At 37.3% G+C, this 22,354-nt stretch overlaps 1 protein-coding gene across 2 annotated transcripts in view; it reads right to left on the bottom strand.

Moving 5' to 3' along the window:
- CDH7 (cadherin 7) overlaps positions 1-22,354 on the bottom strand; it is a 127,473-nt gene that overhangs the window by 20,647 nt on the left and 84,472 nt on the right. For both annotated transcript variants that reach the window (XM_032311015.1, XM_032311016.1), the window contains 4 exons: positions 11,108-11,244; positions 10,154-10,275; positions 9,393-9,510; positions 6,045-6,296 (listed from right to left, as the gene is read on the bottom strand). In XM_032311015.1, coding sequence (XP_032166906.1) covers positions 6,045-6,296; positions 9,393-9,510; positions 10,154-10,275; positions 11,108-11,244 — 629 coding nt within the window. The remainder of the gene's footprint in view (positions 1-6,044; positions 6,297-9,392; positions 9,511-10,153; positions 10,276-11,107; positions 11,245-22,354) is intronic.

The following is a 22,354-nucleotide window of genomic DNA, read 5'->3' on the forward strand; positions in this document are numbered from 1 at the left end:
TGCTAACGAATACATTCAAATCATCCATGGTCTCATTCAGAATGTAGGTGTAACATGCCCTCTCCATGTCACATCAGCCTTTTATGGCTATGTACATAATGATAAAATAATACTCAGCCCCTGGCTCCAAAAGCAGGAGTCTACTGGAGCAGATATACAAACTAATGAAACAGGTGAGTCAGCCATGAAGGACGCTCTGGTATACAAAAGGTGCTCTGGGGCACGCAGGAACAGCACCCAACCTGGACACTGAAGAAAATCGGGGCAAAGGTGTTCGAGGCAGAAGGAGCAAGTCACGTACGAGCAGGTAAGACAAAAGCAGGATGAGTCTGAGAAAGAGCAGCTCTGCAATGTGGCTGAAGGTTGAAATGGTAGGGGGCAGTTAGAGCATAGAAAGTCTGTGATTTTCATCTGTAGACCTTGGGGGCCATGGAAATCTTCTTTTAAGCTGGCATGTGTCACAGTCACATTTGCTGTGGAGAAACTCAGTCTGCCTGGGATGCTGGTAGATCGGATCTGGTAGAGATGGGCAGCTCAGGAGAGCAACGATAGACTTGGGTCAAAATCAGGTGCAGCATCAAGGGACAGCATGGCACAGATTCAAGAGTCAACAAAGTAAAATTTCATATTTTGGGGAGACTGATTGGCTGTGGGAGATGGAAGAAAAAAGTAAAGTGTGATTGATTCCCCTTCAAAAACATGAAAGTGGGGACTAAGTCGGGAGGAGAGGTAAGGGTGTAGGAAAACTGTTCAGGATTTAATAATTCTACTCAAATTTCTAATGTCAGCAGTCTGTTAGAGGAATGTGTCCATCCCAGAGTTCTGCGAATCATCTGCACAAAAGGGATGCTGCTTTCCATGTCTCGAGACAGGAAAACATTTCATTACAAACAAAACTGAGCTTCCCCTTGCCCCAGAAAAGTATCACAGATTTCCTCTCCATTAAATGTGGCAGTTAGAATGATTTGATTGTCAAGACAGACACAAAACTGACCTAAGCATAAAGAATATTGTGTGTCAAAAGAGAATTGGTATAGCATATATTTTGGTCGCAATGAAGTATAATCTCAAATTTATCATCTATAATTCTTGATGTGTTCTCTCAAGGTTGGAAGTAGTTGGAGGATACTGCAAATTAGACATTCAGAGCCAAAGAAGTGATCAACCTGCTTTGTAAAGCAGATCAAAGATTCTGCCGGCTCTACTTTGGCAGTGCTGGGCTGTGATACCCACAGATCAACAGGCATTTCCCAGAGACACACAAGTCTCTCCTATTAGAAAACACATACGGAAAAATACCTTATAAAGGACATTCAGCAGGCAGCCCCACTTGTGTTTGGGTCCTGGCTGTAACAACTTGTAACTTTGTACGTGTTTCCTCTAATTTAGTTTTCTCATATAAAAAGTGGGCATAATACTATTTAATACCTGCCTGGAAATACGTTGTGAGAATTAAATTAGACCATGCTCATAAAGCACTTAGCTAATGTCTAGCACTTAGTATGAGCTTATTAAATGTAATTAATTTTTACTTAGCTTATACCTGTTTGAAAGAGGAACATATGTGCTACCATAAATTAGCCACTTCTGTCCTTTAATATCACTAGGACTATCATTATAGATTATGATGGGGATCAATCTTGTGTGTGTGTGTATGTGTATGTGTGTATTAGTATTACCTATTAGTATAATAGGTATTAGTATACTTAGTATTACCTAAGTAAATATATATATATATATGTAACATACATATATATAATATACATATATATGTAGTACTATCACTTAGAGAACTAGGAAAATATTCTCCTGTTGAACATAATCATGAGTGGCCATAGTAACAGAGGAGCAAACATGATTCAGCACTCTGTGGACCAGGAAAGAAAAGAAAAGTACAAAGACGCATGACAGCGGAATGTCAAGCTGGTCACCCTGGACACACGGCAAGAACCTGAATCCCATGTAGCAAGCAGTGTTTTCCACAAATGATTTATTAAACCTGAAGTGGGGCCAGTCTAACTAATTCCAGTTGTGGCTAAAGAGCAGAGAGCTAGAGGGGATGTTATATGACATCAGTTACTTGGAACTAAAAGTTTAAATATGTAAAAACAAAACAATATAGTAAATTCAGTGACAATTTTAGTGTGCACCTGCTAACTAAGAAACTAACCAAGAAAACAGCTATAATAGTCTCTGGATCGATGTGCAATATTTAATATTGAAACATTTAAAACAACTGAAATTCTTTCTGCTCATTTCTCAAAATCCACTGAAGTAATGATTTAGTGTTAGTCATTCATACATTTTTTTAAAGATTTTATTTATTTGAGAGGAAGAGCAAAATAACTGGGGGGAGGGACAAAAGGAAAGAAAGAAACAGACCCCCTGCTTAGCGGGAAGCCTGACTACAAGGGGGCTTGGTCTAGGACCCAGAGTTCATGACTTGAGTGGAAGGCAGGCACTTAACCAACTGAGCCACATTCAGGTGCCCTGGATTTGTTTTTCTCTGAAGTGCATTCAGCTTGGTTGGAAAATAACCATGTATGTTCACAATTATGAATTCAATATGATAAACATGCAGAAAAAAACTGGTGTTGGCATAGGGCTCAGTCTGGGGGCTCAGTCTGTTAAGGCTCTGACTCTTGATTTTTGCTCAGGTCATGATATCAGAGTCATAAGGTGGAGTCCCATGTTGGGCTCTTTGCCGAACATGAAGCCTGCTTATGATTCTCTCTCTCTCCCTCTGCCTTTCCCCTTGCTTGCATTCTCTCTCTTCTCCAATAAATAAATAAAATCTTAAAGACTGGTGTCCCAGCAAAATATTTAGTTGAACATTAGAATACTAAAGTATCTTGCCATATACAGATGAAATGTTTCTACTTGCAAAATAATTTCATCTGACTGATAACTTTATCATGAACATTGACTATGACCACAATCTCTCCCATTCAAGTTGTATTCAATGTAAGTAAAGGAAACTTTGGGTTCTCAGTTTGGGATCATCTTCCATTTAGAGAATACAAATAAATTTGAAAGGGTGAGAACAAACTTGGGATGGGAGAAAACTCGGGAAAGGGTTCTAAAGTTAGAAGGAAACTAACATGAAGTTGACATGACCAGCTTCATATAACATGATTTTTTCAATTTTGAGAAAGGACTACATATGAACAATTTTGAAAAAAACACATTTTCAAGGTGTATTTTCTTTGTCATTTCATCTAAAAACAGTGATTGATGAAAAGGAGGCAACTTGGCCGTTAACTTGGTATACGACTTCCTGAAATCCTCCAACCCGGTTGTACTTCCTTTTCCCCCTCTGAAAAGTGCAGAGGTTTGGGCTAGAATTGATTTCTATGCCTTCCAGCATGAATATTCTGGAAACTTCAGGGCATTCCTTTCTCTTCTCTTACAAATAGCTTTAATTTGCAACATTACTGGAAAACAAACTTGGCATACAGGGAAGCACCTTTTCCTAGGGGTTCAAAGCCCAAGTTTCTCTAGTTTCATCCTTAGATTGAACTAGATTCTCAAGTAGTCCCTCCCTATTTCCACCCCTTTACATTGCCCCCACCTTTTAAAAAACCATTTTTTAATTTATTCTTTTGGGAGAGAGAGAGAGAGACAAAGACCATGAGCAGGGGAGGAGATTGAAAAAGAGAGGGAGAAGCAGGCTCCCCACTGAGCAGAGAACCTGATGTGGGACTCGATCCCAGGACCCTGAGATCACGACCTAGGCTGAAGGCAGACGCTTAACGACTGAACCAAGGCAGCCCACCTTGCTTTTTTCTAGCAATATTTATTTAAAAGCCTAAAAGGTTGAGTTACAAATCCTGTTATCTAGTGTCTAGGAATAAAATCCACCTCACTTCTTAAGGTATAAAGTATGAGTCCTGTGTACACTAGGAGTCATGACCCATGCGAGGCTGTGTCTCCCACCCAACCACCCCCACCCAAACACTCAGTCATGCTGGCTTTGGCACATGTTGTGTGAAAACCCAGAGTCTGTAATTGAAGAGACAGAACCTAACAAAAATGCAAAGTCCTGATCCTCTGTTTCTAAAGACTCAGGAAATACGGCATAAAAAGACTCAAATCTAAACAGAAACATACTGATTACTGAGCCAAGTCCTCACTGAGAAATGAAAGCCAGTAGTTCACAAATGAATTTAAGCACAGTAGGCTCTGTTTTGACTTATGTTTTTGTAGACTTGGAGAAACTTTTAAAAATGAGTAAAATATAAGACATAAACACCTTGTCCTAAGAAGTGGAAGAGATATTCCTAATCTGATATCTGTTGGAGGAAAATGCTCAAATATAACTAAATTTTGATGAAATCCACAAAAACCTATGATCATACCCTGAGACAAATGTGTACACACACACACACAAACACACACACACACAATCACATAGTCTTACATATCATATGTAAGAATGAAATCTATAAGACTATTTTACTTATTTTCAGGGACAGCTAAGTAATGATTCTTAATTAGAACCAACAAGCAACCTAACTTGCAAGGAATCCTTAGGTCAATGGTAAAAGTATGTTCTAACAATGAAGTAGGCGTCATTAGATAGACAACTTTAAAAGAAATCAAAGGTAATTAATTGTTGGGTATGATTAAATTGTGAGGAATTCAATTTTATCTTACTCATTTGAAGTACTCTGTAATCTAAATTGTCTGTGATAACTGGCCAGGTTAAGTTCAAAAAGTCATCCATACACCATCTGCCTTTGCAATGGTTCCATCTTTTTCAAAACTTACTCCAGTCTTTTGTATTCTATTCTAATCAGGCTTTAACTGAGAATTACTTACCAGTTCTAATGAGTTTGAGACTTTCTGCCACCTGTGTGAAGGTATTAGGAAAAAAAAAAAAAAAAGTTTTTTCCTTCCTAGATTTATCTGTTTAGCTGGTTATTGAAGTCAGTCATTTCCATTTGTAGGAATCATTTACAGTATATTAGTGACTAAGTCTTAGCTTGGTTAATAGATTGAGAATTCACTTCATCAATAACACTTAAAAGTTACTGTATGTCTGCTATATGGTAGGCACATGATTATCTCATTTAACTTTTACAACAACCTTACAGTCTAGTTCTATTATTTTACCCTTCTAGATTAAGTAGCCAGCTTTATAATGTTCCCCTGGTGAAAAGCTAGTGTATGTTAGGAGCTGTAATAAAAGTTAGGTTTACTTAACTTCATAAAACTTGTTTTTAAACATTACACAGTGAAGACTCACATTGCCAAATTCAGCTTTTACAAAAATATGTTATAAATGGGTTCACAAATTATATTAGACCCTAAGAAAACACACGATATGGTCTCAGATGTAATACTAAACGCTTGTTGTCCTTGATGTAAGAAGTTCTACTCTGAAAGACAATGTAGCTAAGGAATAAACCATAAACCCATTACCCAATGCTCGTGTTGGATGTCTCCCAATTTTTAAAAGGGTACTGCATAATCTCCTATAAAACTAATTCTAACATAAGTTATAAATCTTATTTACCCATGCAATAAAGTAATCATGGAGAATATAATTAAATATGTTAATTCTTGGGAAATTATAACTTTTACATTCCTAAAATTACAATCTTTTCAAATTTGTGAATAATTTAAAAATCTACCTTAAATCTTTTCTGAAAAGAGGGGGGATATAAAGCTATAATTTCTGAAGTAATCACATTATCAAAACAACATAGAAAAGATTCTGGTCTAATATATCTCCTTTGTAGGGTAGTTTAACACAAATAGCTATGACATGGTAAATTTGAAAAAAAAAAACAATCAAATTTAAACAGTCACTTATCTTCCCTATTGTTTTAAAAATGAAATTGATTATTTTTTCCGAGTTGTATTTTCAATATACCATTGGAAAGTGGGGCCAAGGAACATGGCTCATTGAAGGAAACGCCATCGAACAGAACACTCGCACATGTTCTCAAAAAGGTACCATCAGCCAAAGAAAAGAGAAGGTCATGCTGTATGGTCGGTGTGATTGCTCTCACGGCGCAAACCCTGGAAGCAGTACCTACCCAGCAATGTCAAGACACAGGCGAGTATGGCAATCAGGGCTCCTGTGCTGAGGCCGGCGGGTAGAACGTAGGCCTCGGCATTGCAGGTCTGAGCGATCCCGTCGGCATCACAGTCGCAGACGCGGATGGTGAGGGTGTTGGTGCTGCTGAGGGAAGGCGATCCGCTGTCCACGATGGAGATCGGCAGATAGTAAACAGATTGTTCTTGTCTCCGGAAGCCATTTCTCCTGGTGAGAATGGAAGCTGTGTTGTCTAAGACAGAGAAAATAAATGTGTAACACAAGATTGCTGATGGACTCAGTCCTGCCAAACTTACCTGATTTAAGGGGGTGGGGAGCTGGGCGAAATAGGTGAAAGGGATTAGAAACTTCTAGAAGAAACGCGCGTGCGCGCGCGCGTGCACACACACACACACACACACTAATTGAGATGATTTAAGTCATTTTGTTAAGTGTCTTGTCAGAGAGCTCTACTACAGAGTACTTGTTAATTTTAATACATTTTAATATTTTACATCATGCTACACAGTTATGACCAAAGGAAACAGATATCAAATAAAACTGAATATGAGATCAGACTTGGCAAGAGTCTGAATATGAAAATTTTTATTCATCACTTAACTGCAACTTAGTAAAAATCACATAGAGTACACCCTTTTCTCCTAAATTTCAAATCATACACTTTCAAAGAGGATGATTCAAACTAAAAGGATAAATACTTTTGCAGCATCATCAGATAGCAAAAATAAAAAATCCCAATCCATCCCCTCCTTGACAAGTTCCAAACCCAATATAGAAATAAGAAAAATAACATAATCCAGCTTTATCTGAATGACATAAACATAGATATTCAGGAAAGGAATTATTGTGTAGTTTTTTAAAAGTCCATATTGGTATATATTGTTACCCACACCCCATGTATATAAACATTTTATCAGTGATAAAATAGGTCATTTGTGTTTAATTTATATTCAATATTCTATTTTATCTAACATTGAATTATGAAATCTTTATCAGTGCTCAGTAAGTCTGTATCACATAACTGTGATTTCTATACCAGAAATAATTTTTTTTTGTCTACTAGCAATTTACCCAGCTACATCTTAATTAATTAGAGAATTTATGTGATTCTTTAAATTTACAGCAATTAAAACATGAAGAAGGAAAATAGGATCATAGTTTCATCTAGTGTACTTTAATATGTGCCTCCTTTCCAAGCTATCAGAAAGATATTTATCCAGTGTTTATCATAAAAGAATTAACAATGCTCCAATGAAAGAGCAAACTGAAATCTACCTGGTCCAAAGAGCACAAAACAGGAAGCTCACAGGACCCTGGAGAAAACATATAACCTTCAGTTACAGAAGTGGCAAGAATAAAACTGTTGATTTTCAGGTTCCATCTGGTTAAGTTTTTCTGTAAACAAATCTTTTAAGACTTGAAGTTGTGGTGTTCATTAAAAATCTACACAGGGAGTTGCTGGAGGATATTGTTTTCAGTATGTTTCTATACACTTAATAGTAATACACACGTCTATTTCTTTGCCTCCCAATCATTACGATACATGTATTCATGTTTTGATACACAAAGTTTTTCAGAGCTGTTGAATTGTAATCTAACATGACTGGTATCAAATAGCACGAATGCAGGTACACACACACACACACACACACACACACTGGATTGTGGAACATGTGCCTAAATGCCCAATATGTGAAAGAAAGCCCTATGTTTGGGAAGGAGATCATAAAATTCATCATGTTATCTACGCAGTTCCTAGCATGGAAGCCGATATAAGAACTGATCTTCTTTTTCTTCCTACATGTTTTCCTCCAAGGTACATGCTCCAGAGCTCTGGTCTTGACCTAGGGAAATCTTTCCATTGTGCAGCAGTGGGGATGTCCCATAAATCCATACATTTTAGTGCATGTGCTGTCCAACCATCGTGGTGGTACTGGATAGGATGACACATGGGGGAAATATTCAGACTCTTCTTGGCAAGGTCACAGAATCCCCTCTCTACGCTTGTGCTGGATGAACCAAAGTGCTGAGAATTGTCCCAAATATGATTAAGTCAGAGAGTCTGGGATTACCCACATAGAGAATGCTCTTCCTTTTATATTACTAAAGGGACAAGATAGTATTCTCATTTAAGCAGAGAGTGGGGTCAGGAAAACTATTATTTTCAGATTGAATTTTTGAGGTCAAAGTTGGATTTTCTGCACTAAAGAAGATGGCAGCTTCAGGCAAAAAGCACTTATAATATCACCCTTCTGAATAAGTCTTTTTTAGATGAGCCGGTGTTTGACTAGGAAATCTATTTCTACAGGTTTTCTTTTATCCTGAAAGCTGACTCACATATTCAACTCAAAGGAATTACATTTTCTGTATTGTTGGGGAATACTCCTCTCTCTGTATATTTTTCAGTTGCAGATGCCCTTTTGTTAAAATAAATACCTTGAATGAAAACACCTCTGAATATATAAATTAAAAATTATAGAACAGCAGGTTCTCCTACTTTAAAAGTTCTTATAATTGTCCATGTGTTGCCTATGATGATATATATATATAGATTTATTGATTATATATATATTGATGATATATATATTGATATATGATGATATATAGATATCATTATATATATAATTATCTACATATATTTATATATAAAATATATATGCCTATGTCAGTCTATATATATTTATAAAATGTAAATATTCTATTATGTGTGTCTCTGTGTGTGTGCATATAAATACATATTTAAGCAAAAATGTGTGTATGTGTGTGTGTGTGTGTTTGTGTTTACTTTTGAAGCAGAGAAATGAATTTAGGGTGACAGGAAATTCTTTTGTTCTTTTTTTTTTACTTCCCTGAATCAGGAATATATCTTTTAATTATTTGCATGGATTACTTCTATTTTTTGTTAAAAACAAAAGTATAACTGATGCTACTATTGAAAATCTTAAGTCAAAGTTGATTTAGGTTGATATCAAACAGGAAATACCAATTATTTTCCTAATGTCTCAAGTTATACTATGTAGTACAGTCTTATTAACAAATTTAGCTGGCTCTCAAAGGTCTAGAAGAAAAGTCAGAGAGAAATGGATCTGGCTTCTCCCCTATTTGGATTTAGGCCTGAAATGATTTAACTAGCAGCTGCTTCTTCATGACAGCAAATCCATAGATAAAAATTACTTGAGGGGCTCATTGCCCTTTAATTAATGTCCTTGCTAGTGTGTGTGTGTGTGTGTGTGTGTGTGTCCATAATCAGCATTCCTGAGCAAGAAAAAGTTGTTGCTTAGAGAGTCTGTACCTGCTGCCTCCACTGGTGATAATAATAATACTTTACCTTTGTTATCTTTCAATGAAAAGTTGTGGTTATTTGTTGCATCAGTTGTCAAGCTGAAATAAAACTGGTGTCCATTGGATGGCTCATCTTTATCCACAGCACTGATCTTCTGGATAACCTAGGATGGAGAATTAAAAAGCATGAAAGCATGTTGCTGTGCCCTGCTGTTCTGTATGACAGGACAGAGCAATTTTATACCTTATAACAAATACCATCCTCTTTGGGGGGAGGACCAGATGTACTACTATGAACCCAATCTAAAAAGGGCTCTGAAAAACCAATCATGTCCCTTTGAAATTTCACGTTTGCATTTACTTTTATGAACCTGAGAAATAAGCTGTACCAGCCCAGCACATGCCCCAAAACACCAAACAAAATGGATGAGCAGAACAAGCCACACCAAGATTAAACCCTACCTAGTTCTTAGAAGTTCAAGGTACATAACTCCTGCTGTGTAAAACAGGGGGCAGGCCAATCAAGCATCATATGCTAGATTTTTCCTTAAAGGAATCAAAGCCCTCCACCGTTTACCACGGCTTTCACCATGTTGCCCTTTCTTCCTGAGAAATTTCATCATCCCAATTAAACCAGAATTTTAAAGTTCCTTCAATATTAGTTTATGCTACACATCAAAGTGTTAGTTTTGCTGAGATGTGCTGATTACATTTTATCTTAAAGCTGGCAGAATTTCAAAGGTAACTGCTACTGGATATTTTTAAAGAAACCACAAGCTAGGAACCTGGTGTGCAGAAAGCTCTTACCTGCCCTGGTTGGGCATTTTCACACACAGTGGTCTCATAGTCCATAGCAAATTCGGGGGCGTTGTCATTGATGTCAAGTATAGTAATGGCCACATAGCCTCTTCCGACTTGAGATGGATTCTCTAATAAAGAGGAAAATTTGTCTTATCATGTACTCTGAGAGTAAAGCTATTATTCCATTGCTGTCTTCCTCAAGCAACTCCTTTGAAAAACAATTAGACTCAGCCGAAATGGTTTGCCTCTCTAAATCATGATTCTAATAAGAAAATGACCAAACCATAAATGAAATCTAGAAACATAACACTAAAGACTTCAAAAGGAGCAACAGAAAATTTGATCCAAACGTCATACATATGTATAGTACATGTGTGTCTTTATTTGAGTCCCTGATGAGAAAATCATTGAAAAGAGGACTAATAAACCATGAATTTCAATATTCTTTGAGGCTAGAGTACAAATTTGTATGACTATACACATATATACATATTATCCATGCACATATACTATATAGAGAGATAATATGCATAACATATCATTATGCATCCCTCTTCCAATATTTTTCTTATCAGGGGCTAAAATTAGTTCAATATCAATATGCATATATGTGTGTATTGTTAGGGATCAAGTTATTACTTTTTGTAAGCTACTGGACTAACTCTATACCAGCATAAATGCAGCTTATGAAATAAAACTATGAAACAATAGTGAGCTCCCTGAAGGTAACTCAGGTCTGTTACTTTATAGCAATCTCTTTTCCTTAACTTTGTGCGTATTAGCAAATAAAGTTAAGGAATATAAATATATTTCTCAGCTTGAAATTAAAGATTTTCAAGATTTTGATCAATTCAGATAGGCACGTAATAGAACTCAAGCAGAAATTACCACCTCAACGACAGCCCATTCTGTACTCCCAAAGTCCTCCATCCTCATTTAATGTTCAACCTTACAACTTACGGCTCTCCATTGCAAGAACTGTGATATTATGAACAGCATTTGTCTCTCGATCCAAAGATTTGGCAGTTGTAATAACTCCACTGTTGGCATCAATATTAAAGTATCTCTCCAAGTCTGTGTTTCTGTCAATTGAATACCTAATTGAACATTAAAAAAAGAAAGAAAAAAAAACCTTCAATATTTGTTTGATTACAGTTTGCTAAATTTATTTCATTAATTGCATAGCCAACCACCAAATCCTGCTGATTCCACAATCTGTCATATTAGTAACATAAATACATGCTTAGTTTAAAATTTCACCAATGTTATACTCAGTTCATAACTGCTTGTCAGTAAACTTTTTGCTTTTCTGTCAGTAAAAAATAAACACCCTAGTATAGTTATCTTCACAGTGGATTGTTGAACTAATAAACTTCAAATTTATTTTATTATTATTTTGACTCCGCAAAATCATTTACAATAGATTTAGTAGCCCTTGTCACGTTCATAGGTCCTTCTAAAATGAAACAGATATAGGCATCTTGCCCATTCACATACACTTAGCAACAGATATAGGCAACAGACAACATCTTTTGTCTTGACAACACCAGTCTGATCTTAATCCCCTAACTTTTAAAAAATCTCTCATTCAGGATCTTGACTGAGATTCCATAGATATGTTTCAAGGTAGAACCCCTAAAATTACATGAATATTTTGGTGTAGAGAAGCATTTTCTCAAAATATCTGCTATCCAAATACAAGTGAAAAAATGACTGTTCCACCTATATTCTAACTCCATTATGCTGTTATTTGTTCCATACACAAAATTCATCCACCTCCAATTAATGACTAGGTCAAACCACCAAACCCTCACCCCCAGTGGTTCTAGTTGAGTGAACAAATCTTATTTAAAAACTAACAAAAGAACAGATAAGCCAGGGCGCCTGGGTGGCTCGGTGGTTTAAGCCGCTGCCTTCGGCTTGGGTCATGATCTCAGGGTCCTGGGATCGAGTCCTGCATCAGGCTCTCTGCTCAGCAGGGAGCCTGCTTCCCTCTCTCTCTCTCTGCCTGTCTCTCTGTCTACTGTGATCTCTCTCTGTCAAATAAATAAAATCTTAAAAAAAAAAAAAAAAGAACAGATAAGCCAACACATACCCAGTTTAAGAATGTATTTTATGTTTCCATAGTTCTCCAACTACTACTATTAAATAGAAACATCTACTTCTAGTCTGCTGTATTATAAAATTCTAGACAGAGCAAACATAGCAAGGAAAGAGGAGGGATCAGAAAATATTAGAAAATTAACCATAAACCAACAACTACTGTCTTTGTCCAGCAATAGGTGTTTAGGTGATAAGAGTATTAGGAACTTATTTTCTGATGTTTCTACTTTCTTGATGGCACATGAAATAAGATTATCAGATAAGGGAGCAAAGAAGAGAAAACATTTTGAGAAGGAGGGAGAAGTCATTTATTAGAAGGGACAGAAAAATATATATATATAAATACACACGCGTACACAGACGAAGGGATGTATAATGGGATGGCTAAGCATTGTGAATTGCCAATTTGCATTTTATGTTCATCAGTTCAATGCGAGACCAGTCATCCTGCCTATCTGTCTTGTTCTGTTGTCATACATGTGTTTGAAGGTGCACAAAGAGCACAGGGTTGGATTTGACTAGTCATGGACAATGGAAAGGGGGGGTACAGATGATAGGGGCATGTACACAGGAGTGCTAATAATGAAGGCCCATGGTATGGTTCATGAGGAAGAGTTAAGGAAATAAGGGGAAAGAGACTGATATCGAGAGATTCTGATAGCATCAAGTTGCAGAATTGCTAGAGTGAGAAGTGGTAGACAGGGAATGGGATCCTTGAGGTAAATTCTCAGTAGTAGCGTATGTTAGATGACTGACAAGTCAAGAGTATGTTTTTAAAAACCTATGACTCAATCTGGGATGCCTGGATGGCTCAATGGGTTAAGCCTCTGCCTTCGGTTCAAGTCATGATCCCAGGGTCCTGGAATCGAGTCCTGGGTTGGGCTCTCTGCTCAGCAGGAAGCCTGCTCCCCCCCGCCCCCGCCTGCTGCTCTTGTGATCCCTCTCTCTCTCTCTGTGTCAAATAAAAACAAAAAACAAAAACAAAAACAAAACAAAACAAAACAACAAAAAATACCCTAAGACTAAATCAAGGCAGAAGAACAGATCACCAGAGTCAAGAAGACCAAGAAAGTGAAAGATAACATGTTTAATAAGTCATTGGTATAATTCAATCAGTTACCAATCACCATGTCAGGAGTTACTATGGGCAGGAATAAAATGATCCAGGAACTAAAATCTTCAATGAATTAATGTGATAACTGTATATTTAGTGGTTGATAGCAACATGGAAGATTCTGATGATGCATCCCACAGAAGAGTTGAGGGTTTTGAAGGAAAAACAAAATTAAATTGTTTGAAATGATAATGGCAGTACAAACAAAATGTACTCACACTTCTAAGATTTGTGGTATACAGGGTATGAGAAAAATAAATCTTACTTGAGTTCCTCTATACCCTCTTTTTTTCCCATCCTTCTATTATAGCTTACGTGTTTTTATTTGTATCAAAATCAAACTTATTCTGCACATCCCATCTGCTCTGACCTTTTCAAAATGTTTTTCCTTGGAATAAGATATTTTCCTCTGTACATTATTTGAATTGAAAGCAAGTATGTTTTCTACTTTAAAAAACACATTTCCTCATGTGTGTCTAGTTCACTGTTGGCCTTTATATCATCAAGTCCATTGCTCACCTCTATTCTTTTCTTACTCTCTCATTCAAATATACTATGACTGACCACAGACTCCTCCTTAACACATAGTCTCCATCTGCCTTTGTCAGTACCACATATTCTCTGTGCTCTTCCTACACCACTGCCCGCGCTTTACATTCACCTTGGCTGGTTCACGTTCCTCTTCATAACTTCTCTTTACTTAAACTCTCTGAAAACTCTCCTGTGCGGTCCTCCTCTCTTCTTTATATAAAAATGATTTCCCTCTGAAATTTATACAGTCCCATAGCTTAAGTAACCTATACTTTTGATTGCTCCCAAATCTACATTAAAGTTCCTTGGCCACCAGACTTATATATTGAATTACATGCTTAATATCACCGCGTGGTTATACAACATGAACTGAAATGTAACATGTCCCAACTGAAGTTACAACTCCTGCTGTCTCTCAAACCTTCACCTTCTCCACTCTTTCCAAGTAAATGATACCACCAATCACTTGATTGCTCAAACCAATAAGCTAGAATTGGTTGGTGACTTGTTTTTCTTACTTTTGCATCCAGTTTCTCCAAAACTCCCAAGGACCACACATTGTAGCCTAAATCTTGCATCATTTTATTCCTTATCAACATACGTAGGAGAAAACCAACAAATTGGTCTCCTAGAAATGATAAAGGGAGTCAGAGCAGATGTAGGGATAGAATAAGCTGTTCGTTTGAGAAGAGATGGGAGATTGGGCAAGGACATGGAGGACACAAATTGTCTAGAACATTCTGGAGGGTGGCTACGCTTCTTAATCCCAAGGACTTGGGGTCACCCAGAATTAAAGGAGTTCCCTATTTTCTATTTTCTATTTCTATTTCCCTATTTTCATTTTCTATGTCTAGTCCCTCTAGACATACAAAAAAAAAAAAAACTAGATCTTAGATATGAGGCATTCAATACTATATAAAGTTACCTGAGAAAAACAATCCCTCAGTCAAGAAAAATAAAGACTATGGGTACTCTTTAGAGTCAGAGGTACCACATGTCTCACAGGAGGACTGATGGAGCTCAAAGAAAAGTAAGACTCTAATGAAGTTTGGACGAGCACATTTATTGTACTTCTGTACCCACTGGCCTTGGCATTGAGATGTTTGATGGCCCGAGTCAACTAGAGGCTTAGCAGAAAGGGAGAGGATTGATGTTTCTCTAATCACATGCCAGAGTGAACATTAGTGCATCTTCTGGTACTGTGGACTCACAACAATCCCTCTAGTTTCTGCAAATTCCAGCCTAAGAAAAACTTGCCTCTGTATATATATATGTGTGTGTGTGTGTGTCTATATATATATAGAGAGAGAGAGACAGATAGATAGATATACTTATATATATATGTATGTTGGAGTAACCAACTAGAGAGGTCACCTCTGTATTTTTGTCACTACAGTATTAAAGCTTCTGGTCTACCCATTTACTAGTCAGGCAGCTGAAAATCTTAATATCTAGCCTCAATCCTGTTCCTGAGAGCTACCAACTGCTCCAGGTACCTGCAGCATCTTCAGCTCAAAGTCAATGTCCGTGTATCCGAAAGCCCATGCATCAGCCTTTCCCCAGTCTATCCCTCCTTCAGAACTTTTCCATTTTCAGAAGGACTTGAGCATTAAAGCCTAGTTTGCATTTTTTCCTGCATCCTCAACTATGGAAAGTCATGTGTGACAAAGACGTCTATTTACATATCTCATATTCATTTGCGCTTACTTCTTATTACTAGAACCTGCTTTTGTTTAGAGGCAGCATGTATTCAGCTGAACATCTCTATTTGCTAGTCTCCTATATAGATGTGGTATTGGTGTCCTGATGGTGAAGTGGTAGCAAATGAGATGAAAGTTGTTGAGTCAAGCCCCTTCCCCTCCATCTCACCTGGGACGTGAACACAACGGGAAGAGGTCCAAAAGCCATCTTGTAAATATGAGGTGATCAGTGCTTGATATGAGAAGCCAAGGCCCTTGATGACATTATACTGCCAAATTGTCAGTCCTTGGGTGTATAACTCCAGACTTCTCATTAGGAAGTCATTAGTGTTAAGCTTTGTTGCTACTAGCCAAGCACAATTTCTAACTAGGGCAAGCGGGTACTCTTATTATGGTATTTCAGTACTGGATACTAAAGTCTCACAGTTGGTTGTTGATGGAGCCAAGATTCAGAGCCGTCATCTGAGCCGTCCGTCCGTTACATACCATATTACCTATAAATAAGCTTTTGGTCCCTGCCACTTACGATTCTCCAATTCAGCTTCTTTCTACCTTTTCCCAATGCTCTCCTACCTGAAACTGTAAGTCAAACTGATGTCTTAACTGATGAATGAAAAGGCAATGTGTATCTTCATTTCTTATGACTCTCTTCATCTTGGTCCTCCTATACTCCATTTTTTCTCCTTTCCAATTATTTCAGTTCTGTGCTCCTTGAAGATAGTCCTCTGGCATTAAGGCAGTAAGCCATTCTAATTACATTAAGAAAAAAAAAAATTTTTTTTCTTTTCTTTACTTTTTTTTTTTTTTTTTCCAATACTTAGGGAGTCTCCAAGGTCCTGGAGATGGGGGGAGGCACAGAGGTTGTTGGGGAGGTTGTCCTGCCTTCTCTAACGCATCCCCATCTTTCCCATCTGTGAATGCCCTTAGAGCCTTACACCTGAGACTTAACTGCCATCCCGGGGAACTGCACTCCTGCCTAAGATCAGAGACCCTCAGGCCTCAGAGGGTCTTTGCTTGTGCAGAAGAACAAATCATTCAGAATGTGGTTGGTTTATTTGGGAGGAAAAGCAAGGCTCATGGGACACGGTCCTGCCACACATCATTTTGAAGAAAACGGGTAATGGTTTTAGAAAGAAAGCCTAAGAATAGTATCAGAAGCATAAAGATTTAAACCAAAAAGCTAAGATTTATACATTTTTGTCAGCCTAACAGTTTCTTCACCTTCATCCATCCACCTCCCCCACAGCCCCCACAGTATGGAGCTTCTCTTGCATCACACCAGGAATAATTTTGGAGACTATCATAATGTATTATGATGTGATGGGACTATGGGACTCCAGGATTTGAAGTCAGGAGATTCTAGGATAATAGCACCAAGCCTGCTCTGACTACCTGTGGGAGCTCCTAGTCATTTAATCCTTCAGCTCAAGTTTATTAATCAGTAAAGTGAGTTGAAATAGAGATCTCCAAAATTTTGTGTCTGATCTTAGCGATTACCCTACATTATCACAAATAGTCACTGCATATTTTTGTAACTGTAATTTCCCTAGGATCAAATAAAAAATTAGGGCACTTAGTACGAAGAAATCAAGGATGTACCCATAGTATATTGCTAAGAAAAAAAATTCTTAGTCAAAGGAAAATCTCTTAAAGTTTAGTTCATTAAAGCCATTCTGTTTTAAAAATAAAACACATATAATCCATAATTGTCCTTTCTTGGTTTGTATAAAGAATACAGGCTGTCACTGAAATTCTTTAATGTAGTGAACAGTTGGAGGACATATATTTGGATCTCCTTGTTCCTCAGATCTTACAACTTTTTAAAAAATACATTTTATTTTAATTTAAACTAAAAACAAAAACTAAAATGAAAATAAGTTACAAATTATGCCTTTTTAAGAAACCTGGCAGTATACAGGATCTGTGGGCTTTGCGCTCACTACTACAAACCACAGCGTAGGAATGAAAGGACAAAATTTATGGTCACGACCTGGCCCCTAACCTACTATACTTATTTGAGCTTTCTAGTCACCATTTATATTCTTCTGTGTCTTTAGCTGCAAAATGAGAAGGCTTTATGAGATGGTTTCTCATTTCCAGATTTAATATTAGATTTTTTTAAAAATAGGTTTTCGTATACAATATCTCCTACAGCTAGATGGCAAAGGCCTGGGACCACATCTTAAATATCTGTAGATGCTCAGTGCTCTGTACACCGCCTATAAAATGAATTCCTTAATAAGCACCTATTATCATTATTGCTGCTGTTCCGTAAGCTATGGAGATCGATCAAAATATCAAAGTGCTCTTCCCAAGTAGCGTTCTTATTGCCCAGCTATTGATATGCATGTCAATCCTCTGAAATAGGACCTCTGGGTGAGTGAGCCACATTAACACGAATGTATCACTGCTACTCCCCCAAACGGCAAGAGGTAAAGTGACAAATATACATTGACAAAGCTAAACAATAGACGCCACTGTTTACATCCTCACCCCTTTCTGATAATGGCAACTCAATATTCCGTTGGCAATTTAAACCTTCCCAATCTCATGCAATCTTGATGGTACTCACCATCAAGATGCCCAGAACTTCCTGGGTAAGAGACGGGACACACGTCCTAAGACAGGCCAAAAAACTTTCCAAGAAACCGTGAACCTTAAACAGAGGGCCACGAGAAAAGAAAAGGGTTGGCACGGGTTCGTCCCACTGCCGCATGCTCAAAAGATTATTTGCTCATTCTTGCTGCTCATATTTATAGAAAAAACTCATATTTATTAAAAGAAAAAACAAAACAAAAAACAAAAACCTCTCTTTCTTGAGGACCAGCTATTCAATTTTTCCTTTAACTCTGTGAGCTACCCCCAATTATTTCAATAAATTCCTTTTCCTTTTTTTCAGTTACCAATGCCAATTTCTGTTATTGTAATCAAGAATGCGAACAGTACAGTTCAAGATAAGTAGAGCTCCTTACTCCTTCCCCCTCGTGTATAGCTCCCAAAGACTCACACCACAAACATCATGGATTTTATATTCTTCTATTCATCATGCTTTTCAATAAGCATTTCAAACGTAGAAAATACTACAAGGGACAAATCAAGAGAAATGTAATCTTCACGGAATTCATTTTACCCAGAGTCTTCAAAAAAGCTAACTCAGAAGACCTTTGCTTGAGCAGAGTAGTAATTCCAGAATATAACAAAAGATGGAAAAATGGATCAAAGATCTTAGGAATTTCCTACTTAACACATTTTAAAAATTACCTCTGGATATTAACATTAACATTACTATAACAAAAAATACATTAAAAAAAAAATTCACCATACCTGAACAGAGATATTTATATTTTTTTCATTTTTAGTGATAGTTACATTAAATTGGGCAGCATTTTGAAGTGGATTATAGCTCATGTCTTCCTGATGGAATCGATTTCTGCTATTGTTCACATAAACCACTATTTTTCTCTATGTTACTGGCTCAGTTTCTTAGAAAATCAAATAGTAACAAGTAGCAAATAATTTAGATTAAAATAATAGGTACAAATGTATGCATGCATACCAGCTCCTTTAAAAACTACACACTGAATTATTCAAATGTGTTCTTACTAGTCACACTACATAATGTAATATCTGATACTATTTTATCACCTTTGATCTGAGAACATACAATACCAGGAGTGCCAAAAAAGCCTACAGGTAAGTATTATTATTGTGGTATCCTTCAGCATAAATACAAATGGAGTTCTGTATTTAAATTGCTGGAAATGCTGAAAATAATCCCCATTAATTTTTATGAAACCCTCTTTACATCTGATCTTATTTGTAGTAATATCATGTTTCAATTCATTGGCTATTTTTAGCATAGGGATTTTGGGCTTGTGCTGTCTATGGAAGCCAATCTGCTGATTTCATAAAACAGCACTAGACTCTTAGGCTATAACTAAATAAAACATAAACAGACTTTGCATAATGTTTTCTTGGTTTGTCCAAATCGTGCCACCCCTCAAAGCCCTGTTGATGCTCTCTCCCCTTCAAATGAAGCCTCCTGTCCAGTGAGCTTGGAGTGATTGCAATTTATCTCACAATTGGCCATGTTATAGTTCTGATGCTTTCTCCCCTCGCTGTGTTTAACTTTTCTGGGATCTTATGTCTTCAAGCAGATTGTAAGTTCCTTGAGGTCAGAGGACATGTTTTATTCATCTCTGTTTTTCCCGTCAATATTCTCCGCAGCACTGGGCCCAAAGCAGGTTCTTAATAAATGTGTGTTGTTGCACTGCTCCGTCTCCCAGCGCTGACATGAGGAATGAAGAGTGCTCTAGACTCTAGGCTGCTCCCACAGTGTCTGTCCTCACCGATGAGAAAGACGATCAAAATCATCAGCAGAACATGACCCATCCTTCGAAGTTCAATAGCTAAGCCCTGATATTTGATATTATTTGGGGTAAATATTTACATGAAACATTAAGCAACTACGAAAACATAAAGGTAGCCCAAAGATCGTGAGACCTCAATTACCTACTTTTGCTTTTGAAAGAGCCTCCTCTTCTCCTTTTTTTTTTCCCTGGCTAAGTAATCTCAACTACCATCTAATTCCCACTTTTGGTTTCCAGTTTCTATACGGGAAGAGGAAGATAATGTATATATGACACGGTGGGAGACATAACACACCTGGATGCTAGACAAGCGATCGTGAAGATATAACAGCTCACAATGGCGTTATATTCTGGCTGAGCACCGGGCTCTAAGTTTAATCTTTCCACCTACTGCTACTATGCTTCTTGGTGGCCAAAATGCTTTATGATGACATAGGTGCCTCAGTCCTCTTTTAAAGGAAGGGCAGATGCACAGAGAAGAGTGACTCATAGCTTTGGCTGGCATCAAAAGTAGGTAAAAATAAAAAGTGCTGAGCAAGGCAGAGATCATAGAGAAAAGGATCTCAATTTTGCCTTTCTGGAGGAAAGTAAATGTATTTCTTTCTAGAATTCTAGTCTCTCACTCCACATATTGGTAAATATTCCAATTATAAATAGCATATGCTCAATTTTAATATTATACTACAAAAAAAGTCAATAAACTTAAATATTAATTATCCAACTTCCCATCCTGGTTTACAATTCAAATACTATTGGCCTAATTTTAAGCCATTACAATGAAACAAATACTACTTTTCCATTCCTCTAAGAATCCCAATATTTCTAAAGGTGTGAGCATAAAACTCATAGCCCTAAGACTCTGTGGTTTCTATCCCAATCTGGAAATTCATTTATCTTAGGATCTCAGCAGACCATGTCCCCTGCCCATCCACTGGCCTTTGTTGAAGGAGGGCTTACATTTTGATAGGTACTTGAATGCCCAATGCAAGCACATATTTGTATCCATTAAACTATATAATATCATCTATATTTTGGAATATGGGTGAATACAAAACACAATACAGATCGCCAATACAGTTGCTTGTAAAGTATGCCTCCTTTTGCTGACTTACTGACCTTGAAACAAAAACGGGATGAAACCCAATAAACTATAATAATAGCAATGCACAATGATAATACTTTTTAATACTTAAGTCATGATTCTCACTTTAAAATCATTAGTTACTTTCCCTTTATCATTTAATTTTTAAAAAACTTGGGATAAATCAGGGATAGGGTGTGCCTTTCCTTTTTACTGGGCAGACAGAAACTTAGCTGGCTAAGGGGCATCCCCTAGGTCACTTGGCAAATAGCAGTGTTGAGAAAAAGAACCAGTCTTCTAGAAAATGTGCAGGCATGCATACCTACTCATCAAACTAGAAGACGAGGAACCTGGCCTCCTAAACAATATCACAAATAAATAGGAAAGGAGAAATATATCAAAGATAAACCCAGAAAAAAAAAAATCAGCCATGAATGACTGAGTGACCTTAAAAAAATAGTATAAAAATGTTTCAAGAGGGTGCTTGGGTGGCTCAGTGGGTTAAGCTGCTGCCTTCGGCTCCAGTCATGATCTCAGGATCCTGGGATCGAGTCCCACATCAGGCTCTCTGCTTGGTGGGGAGCCTGCTTCCCCTTCTCTCTCTCTGCCTACTTGTGATCTCTCTCTCTCTGTGTCAAATAAATAAATAAATAAAATATTTTAAAATAATGTTTCAAGAATACAAGTAGTAAATACTAAGTCACGAAATTAATTAAAAAAAATAAAAAGGAATATATATACACACACACCCCAACGATATTTTAGTCCCTTTGAACAAAGGTTGTACCTTTAATTGTGAGACTTGGGCTCAAAAACTGATATAATGGGGCACCTGGGTGGCTCAGTGGGTTAAACCTCTGTCTTCTACTCGGGTGATGATCCCAGGGTCCTGGGATCGAGCCCCGCATCGGGCTCTCTGTTCAGCGGGGAGCCTGCTTCCTCTTCTCTCTCTCTCTGCCTTGCCTCTCTGCCTACTTGTGTTCTCTGTCTGTCAAATAAATAATAAATAAAATCTTTAAAAATAAGTTTAAAAATCTGATATAAGTTAATACTAACTTGAACTTTTCAGGTCACCTTCATTAGCATTAAGAAAATGAAAATGAGGTAAAAATAAATTTTTCTTTCAGCTTCTTTCATTGACGAAAGCCACAGAGATCTTTACCTCCAAAATCAAGGGAGTTCACGTCTGACCCTTCCATCTCTGTGCGTCAGAGAGGAGACCAGGAGGCCACTTCATCTCTAACTCAAGGCACTTAGCTGCTTGGTCCTTCTCTTCCTTCCTCCCCACATTATTATGTAATGCTGCAC

The sequence above is a fragment of the Mustela erminea genome, chromosome 13 (assembly GCF_009829155.1).
Source record: "Mustela erminea isolate mMusErm1 chromosome 13, mMusErm1.Pri, whole genome shotgun sequence".
NCBI lineage: Eukaryota > Metazoa > Chordata > Mammalia > Carnivora > Mustelidae > Mustela > Mustela erminea.